The 8,168-nt window shown below is 29.9% G+C and overlaps 1 protein-coding gene across 2 annotated transcripts; it reads left to right on the forward strand.

Annotated features, from left to right (window-relative positions):
• Nucleotides 1-4,309: 4,309 nt before the first annotated feature.
• Nucleotides 4,310-7,428, forward strand: LOC106765798. Of its 2 annotated transcripts, XR_001376080.2 has the most exons (6): nucleotides 4,310-4,433; nucleotides 5,133-5,205; nucleotides 6,278-6,379; nucleotides 6,578-6,679; nucleotides 7,136-7,281; nucleotides 7,375-7,428. XR_001376080.2 is itself a non-coding variant. In XM_014650537.2 (5 exons), the coding sequence occupies exons 1-5, from the start codon at nucleotides 4,357-4,359 to the stop codon at nucleotides 7,178-7,180; spliced, it is 399 nt and encodes a 132-aa protein (XP_014506023.1). In that variant the 5' UTR covers nucleotides 4,310-4,356; the 3' UTR covers nucleotides 7,181-7,416. The 2 variants fall into 2 exon arrangements, 1 of the variants encoding a protein (XP_014506023.1); XM_014650537.2 differs by having other exon boundaries at nucleotides 7,136-7,416.
• The last annotated feature ends 740 nt before the right edge of the window (nucleotides 7,429-8,168 follow it).

Below are 8,168 nucleotides of genomic sequence, written 5' to 3' on the forward strand. Positions count from 1 at the left end.
AATTTAATATCAATGACTTCAGGTTAATTATATAAGGGATTGACTCTCCTCTTTACCAAAACCTTAATATATTAGGTTAATGAGTCTTTTACCTTTGTATAATGTTCTACTTTTTCATTTTTATCTAGTATGAGACTTGAACTCACACTTGAATTCCTACAATGTTCAACTATCTTAAAATTACTTTCTAAAAAATAGTCATCCCAAATGATCAAATATTGATTTATTTCTTAATTTACTCTTTATTCAATAATCTATGAACAACATATACTCTATTTTCTTACTTTATTAACTGATAAATTATTTAGTCTATCCGTAATGCTCAATTGGTAATGTGGTGCTTTCATACCTTTGTTTGATGAACAAGGTTTTGTCACGACATAGAACTTGGTTATCAGCTTGTTCGAGGAAGCTTTATTTTTTTTTTGGAAAGCTGGTTCGTGGTAAATTCAGGGTAGATGCAGAAATACATCATACATATATACGAAGGAATATAATTTACACAGCTAATTTTAGTACGAAAAAACCTTTGCTAATTTTATTTGCTGATTTGCTATTGAAGTACTACTTTCTTGGCATGGATTGGTAGTAGTGGCAGAGGTGACAAAACAGTTTAGAGTCAATGGGTCTGTAACGTTCAATTACTTTCTTACCACTATTATTCTTCTATGCGAGTAATAGTGGCAGAGGTGGCAAAACAATTTAGAGTCGATGGGTCTGTCACGTTCAATTAAACTATCATAAATATTACACACCTCATTCCATTCACACATATGTTCCAAATCTTACCATAAATAATAAAACCAACCGTTAAAACATTTAAAACCATACACATAATTGGAAAAAATTCAAAAGCATCAAAAACACAGACTCACTTGCCCATCGAACAATTTATGCTCGTCTAACGAGAGACAAAACAGTGACCCTCCCAAGCTAAGCAAGCTGGTTAGCTTAGCCTTTGAAACTCTCTATCAAACATCCTGATAACTTGCCCAACGAGCTCCTTCACTCACCTAGCAAGAGCCAAAACAACAAGCTCCCTAAGCTGAGCGAGTTGGCTCACCTGACTGTTGAAACTCACTGCCAAAACTCCTTTAAACTCGCCCAACGAGCCCCTCTTGCTCGCCCAACCTCGTTGCATAATTATGCAACAACTAAATTGCATAACTAGCTCCCTTATGACCTATTCTAAACACTTTTACCAACTTCTAACGCTCATAGACTGGATTCTACATTATTATAGACCTAAACAAATATGTTAAACCCAACTTAAACTAGTTGCAAAGGTTATACAACAAGATTTTAACTTAAAGTAACCAAATCCTCATCTTAGAGATCAAAATTGAGTTCCCTTAGTTTCAGCTCATATTTGAACAACTCTGAGGTCTAAACAAGTCACAAATGACATAAAGATAGACCCCAACCACTCCAAATCACCTTAGAACTACTAGTTCCAAAATACACTGCTCTGAACCCCTGACTTTTACTCAAAACCCATTCGAAACATAACCAACTACATATTACTTTGTTCTAGATCACCAATTTACCATTTCACGACTCATACAAGTTCTAATAAACAATACAAGGGAACCTAGATCATCACTTCGTCACTTAGACTAACATTCCTACAAATCACCGATTAAAACCTTTACTTTTGGACTAAAACAACTTACAACTAGACTGGTTCAATTCTCCTCTACCTTTAACCAAATTCAACACCACCAACCTTTAACACCACAAAAACTCATAATCAAAACAATTTCAAACAACATCAACACATTTCAAAAATATCATTCACCATGACGAGCATCCAAAGATCAATTAGAGTCATTCAATTATAAGTTACACTAAAACAAATATCTACACTTCAACTAATTCAAAATAATTTATTACCAAATCATGAATTATACCTATCAAAGCAAATATAGAAACAAAGAAAAGTCACTAGCTTTCCTTATCTTAAGGAAAATTATCACAACTCTAAGAACGTCCGACCGTTGCTTCAAATGCAAGAAACTCTAGAAATGCTTACAAATCACCAATTTATGATTAGAGCGAGTCCTTAGGATCACGTATTGAAAAAGAACCAAGAATAAAGTATTAATGACACGTGTGAAGGGGTTCCTAAGTATGATCATAGATAAAGAACAAAAGAAAAAAATGGGTATAAACTTATTTGCTTTAAACCAAGAACTGATTCGATAAAAATGAAGATTACTCAGTTGTGATCTCTTAGAAACTTGCTGATGGTCAAACATATGACCGAGAAGTTAGATTTCTTATAGAGAAGGGAGAGAGAACTTGGAAGAAGAGTACTAGAGAAATAGTTTGTGTTTTAAACAATCAGATGAGTTTAAGAAATTATATTTATATTATTGACTTATTTTAACTTTAAGATATAAGTCTCATTATTTTAAAATATTTATCAACTTTAATACTTTATTTTCTAAGCACTTACTAATTATTTTAATAATACAAAAGGTAAATATAAATTTTAGAATTAGAGTATGTGGTATATCTTTTGTTTTATCATAAAAGCTAATCCTGGTCACATACTATAATTGTTAAAGATAATGATATTTAGACAACATTTTTTTTTACAACATTTTAATTATTGATGGGCTTACAAGTTTGCCCAAAGAATGAGGATAATTATACGCAGGTATAATATTGACTTACAAAAGGAGATAAAAACGATTAGTACATTTGTTAAATGATCAGATCTTTCAACTTTTCAAAACATACTTAATTTTTATATTTAAAACTTTAAATTTGAACTTTTGTTTAATTAATATAATATTTTAATCAATATAAAAGAGAGAGTGACTAAAAGAACACAAGTATTATTTATTGGTAGTGAAGCTAAATATATATTTAAGAATGAGAAAAATGTCAGTATTATTTTATTAACTTTATGTTTTCAATCACAATATATAAATTTTGGTTCTATTTTTTAAAAATAGATAATTTTATAACTGGATAAGTGTCATGAGTTTACAAATTTCACAATAATATATATATATATATATATATATATATATATATATTTATTTATTTATTTTGGTGTGCATAAGATGTACTTAAATTTATTCTATTAAAACCTGTTTTTGAATTATATTAACATTTTTAGATCTCTTTAAAATATTTTTAAAAATTTACTTAAAATTAACCTTGAGTTTGACCTTAACAAAAAGTTTTTATTTGGGCCAAAGTATTATTAGAAATTTTTATAACTTTTATTCTATTTTACTAGCAAGTGATTACTTCAAGTTAAACTGGATTTGGTAAATAAGTCTTAGAATCAAATTGTTTTTATGAATAAAATATCCATACAAAAGAATATTTTTGTCTGTTCTCCTCATATATTAATTTTAAAAGATATTCTTTAAACGCCTTAATAATATAAAAACTATAATATATGTAGATAGATGAAATATGAGGACATTTATAATTAAAAGAGAGAGATGTAGTTATATCTATTAATAAAAGTGATTAGTTTTAAAGTACTCTGTTGATATAAATTATTTTATATTTTAAATTTTATAATTATTTTTTAATAATAGAAAATTAGTTTTAGTAAAAGAATTATCCATGATAAAATTACAAAAGAGTTATTATTTTGTATATAATTTTTTTTTAAATTATTATAAAAGTTATTTATTTTTTAGAAAAGAATAGATACACACGTGTATGTGGATTTTTTGTCCTAGTAAGAGGTAGAAGAAAGGATTAAATATGTTTTTAGTCTTTATATTTTTGGGTGATTTTGGTTTTAGTCTCTCTTTCAAACTAAGATACAATTCAGTCTTTCAATCTTAGAAAACTTTGGTTTTAGTTATTTTTATCAAATTTTTTTAACTTTATTTGTTGTTTCGGATGTGTTTCTCAGTTAACATTGAAATCCAAATGTTATAATAAAACGTACTTGAAACAACAAATAAAGTTAAAAAAAATTGGTTAAAAGGACTAAAACTAGAGTTTTCTAATGTTGAAGGACTAAATTGCACCTTAGTTTGAAAAAAAGAATAAAACAAAAATCAGTATAGGAACTAAAAACATATTTAATCCTAAAAGAAATGAGATAATTTTATTTTAATTGGTTTTTAAGTTTAATCTTTTATTATTTTTAATCTTATTATAAGAATTAGAATGATTTATCTTATTTTTCATTTTCAGAGTTTCCTCACATAACTGTATGAGTCAAATTATTTAATGAGAGAGAAAAGGTGAAAAAATATTGAAAATGAAAATATATGTTTTTATTTTATGAAATGTATAAATTAATTAATATTAAGTTTGAGAAGCCCAGAGAAAAGGTGGATAAAGAGAATGTGTAGCTAGGGATACTGAAGGGCAATGGCCACCATTCTACCTTCGTCTAACCCTCCCTTTCTCTCCTTCAACGCTCCCCGCAACTCTTCCACTTTTCTCAAGTAAGTTCACTTCTTTTCTTCACTTTGCTTCCAGCAGATTCCCTGATTACTCTCCTCGTAATCGAATTCGTTCACTGCATCTTCAATTGTAGTAGTTTATGCCTTAACTTTATGTTTATCGAACAACCATCTTACTTGCTTCTAGGTTATGCGGTTATGAAAAAAATTGTTTGAAGGGATGAAAAGTATTAGGAATTAAGACTTTCCAAGTGTTTAGTTTAGCAACAGTTGATTTATTGACAAAACTTAGATCATATTTCATAGATTCTTTTGGTTTTGTGCTCTATTAAGAATTAATAGTTGTATTTTCTTCTCATTAAACTTCAATTCTCATAGATAAGGGACTGCGTCTAATTTTTATCTATGATATATTTGCCCAATTTTCATAACAAGAATCCCCTCGAAAATGAAACTAATTATTTTTTTAGGTTCAAAGAACACTGTAAAATTTGGAGAATTCGCATAAAGTTGATTTAAATATAAGTTATCTTTATGAGTAAAGTAACATAGCAATGATGTGATATAGTTAACAAAATTGTGCATAGGAAGGGAGAATTTATCTTCATGTAGGCTGAGATTGGCCTATTCTAACATGTAATTGTTGGAATTTTGCCATATTGAAAGAGAATCTACAGAACATATGGAATAAGAACCTTGTTTTTCTATTACTGCTTAACGAGATTATACTCCTTGTTTTAGGTGGGGACAGATTAAAGAGAAAGATGTAAACATAGTTGCCAATAGAACCCGAGGTCAAGCGGTTAGAGTCCTGGTAAACTCTCATTATGCATTAAGTGAAGAGTCCTTATTCATTGTTGGTTGAAAATGACTTGTTAAATGGGATGCTTATTTTTTAATTTTGAGTTTATATAAATACTGTTAGTTGGAGCTTTTAAGTTATTGGTATGGTCTTGTCAAATTGCTATTAATTTGTGTTGCTTTTTGCGCATTTCTTGTGTATACTGTTTTTAGTAAATCTATCTTATAGTCTAGACATGTACTGATGTAAAAATACAATTGCACTTCTTGTGTATACTGTTTTTAGTGAATCTATCTTATAGTCTAGACATGTACTGATGTAAAAATACAATTGCGGAAGTAGAAAATTGAAAACTCTGACAGGGATGTCTAGGTATGTAACAGGTAGAAAGTCAAATCACTCTGAGGAATGGCACGTTTGGGAAATCTGCTGGAGCTATATGTAGGACAAGTCTAAATAGTGAGGGAAAACCTGCATTATATATACAAAATAATGCATGACGACTTCTTAAATACATGATGACTTCTTAATACACCTGTTTTATTCCACATATAATCAGTTCATGTTCAAGAATACATAACAAAAGATTGCTAAATCTTAATATGATGTTTATTTACTTCACTTGACAATATCTGGTGGTCTTTTACCTATGTTTGAATGTGGTTTAATGGAAAAAATCATTACCAGTTATATGTTTATAATTGAAATTTCACTTCATTGCTATCTTTTGTCTCTCTAGGAAAAAATAAGGGATGGAATCTTCCTGTGACATGATATCTTGAACTTTATCCTGAACTGTTTATTGTGGAAATTCTTCATTGTCTAAAGTAGTGATTATTCATTGGAGATTTATGATTTTCAGTACACTTTTATGGTTCTTTTGTCCTTTTAATGCAATAAGCCAATTATTATTAGTTACATTCACTTCTTGCTAAAACTTACTTCTTTTGAATATTTAGCTTACGTTCATGAGTCATATGTTTCCAGTTAGATTTCTTTTTTCTACTTATGTATCCCTTCTATATTTGACATTTCACTTTGTATCAGTCCAATAATAAGGTCTGCAAGTTTTATAATCATACAGGTAGCTTCAGGAAAGGATGATACGGTCATGGTTGATCCAGTTGAAGCCAAGCGATTGGCTGCCAAACAAATGGAAAGAATCAAAGCAAAAGAGAAACTCAAGGTGAAAGCAGTCCTGTGGTTGAATTTGAATCACATATTCGGGGTTGTTGTCATTTAGTATAGAAGCATATGAAAAGTTTGAAAGTCATTTTTCTTCCATATAATTGTCAGTTTGGGCAGAAGGCAACTGAGTATGCTCTGATGAAACTCTGTTTCTCAATTCACTAAAAATTTGGCCAACTTAATGTTCTGATTGTAGAGAAGACGCCAAATTGAGGCAATTAATGGAGCATGGGCAATGATCGGTCTCACGGCTGGTCTAGTTATTGAAGGTCAAACTGGAAAAAGTATTCTGACTCAGGTGAAATTTGGAAATGTTTCTTTAACGTGTGCTTGTGTCATGTCCAAGAAAAAACATGAATTCAAATAAACACATGCACATGCACGTCACATACACCTAAGGTCTTCCTTTTAAAGTGAATTTGTCTCTAATATGAGCTAGCAAGGGTGTATCCTACCTAAGTTTTCGTGTATTTTTAACCTACTAAATTCAAAGACAAGAATTGGATCAAATTTCTTATATCTCCATCATAAAGTTCTCAAATCAAACAGACAACATTTAGACGCTTTTTCTAACAAAAGTAGCCCCTATTAAAAAAATGTTTTATATTTTAAGATGAGGCATACTTGTAAATGTTTCGCTTGATTGAAGTTTTATACTTTTCAAATGTTAGATATTTGATATATGAATTTTATTAAATTCATTTGACTGAACAGTTATTATTTACTGTTTTTTTGTTTAAATTTCTCTTTTCAGCTGCAAGACTACTTAGGTGCAATTGTTAGTTTCTTTGTGCGGTAGACTTCTTCCAAGATGTTCGTGGATACAAATGGAGAACTCCAGAATTCTTTCTCACATTCTTTGTAATTATATCTTTTGACTTCATATCATTAAACTTAAAAGTATGTCAACGATGTTTTTTTCTTCACACTTTCATTATTCAATTTTCGATGTTATCTGGTAAAGGGTATCTAACATACAATTGTTTTTCTCAGGTCTTCTATACAGAAGAATTAAACTGCTAAGCAACTTGTTTACTGATTGTTTTTCCCTGGTCTTCTATTTATTGTTAAATTCTTGGCACATTTTCTTTTGCCTACTTAGAATACCACGGACACAGCTCCTTTATCTGATCTCAAAATTAATTAAAATAGAAGAAAGTCAGGTACATCCAGTTTTAGTTATGTCAGTTTGATGACCTCGTAGCTACCAAAACTCTACAGGTGGTTATTAGTTTATACAAGACTATATAATCAAGATATTATGATGAATCCCATATTCTGTCTGCTGCACAAAAAGGCTATGTAGTTGTGCCTGTGATCTTTTGAATTCTCAACTTTGAAAAGAGCTATAGGATATCACACACACAGATTTTCTATGCCTTGAGAGTTATAGATCCTGGCAGAACTATACTGCTACTGTAGTACTGCTGAACTTTTACGCTACTTTTACTTATATAGGATGAATGAGAACATGCTATTCTTTGAGCAAGCTTGAACGAGGGGTTTCCGAAGAATAAAGCATATCATCTTATTAAAGCGCCTGTTATCATACTTTTTTTTTAGTATCCAATACTGCTTTGGGACAGACTTTAGAACATAACTTTTTAAATTCTCAATCACTGTTCTGTTATGATTATCGGAAAATAAGTTAGAGCATTGGATTGTGTTCAAACCAATCAATTCATTCTAACCAGCTCAAGTTCACATCAGTCAAAATATTCTGTCCCAAAAAATTCAAAGCTGTTTTCAAAAGAAATTTCTGAATTAATAATTGAAATGCACAATTT

This window comes from Vigna radiata, chromosome 7 (assembly GCF_000741045.1).
Source record: "Vigna radiata var. radiata cultivar VC1973A chromosome 7, Vradiata_ver6, whole genome shotgun sequence".
Lineage (NCBI taxonomy): Eukaryota > Viridiplantae > Streptophyta > Magnoliopsida > Fabales > Fabaceae > Vigna > Vigna radiata.

Coding starts and splice junctions, on each gene's coding strand:
- LOC106765798 (XM_014650537.2), top strand. CDS start 4,357: ATGGCCACCATTCTACCTTCGTCTAACCCTCCCTTTCTCTCCTTCAAC. Junction 4,434..5,132: donor AACTCTTCCACTTTTCTCAA/GTAAGTTCACTT, acceptor TCCTTGTTTTAG/GTGGGGACAGATTAAAGAGA. Junction 6,680..7,135: donor GAAAAAGTATTCTGACTCAG/GTGAAATTTGGA, acceptor TTCTCTTTTCAG/CTGCAAGACTACTTAGGTGC.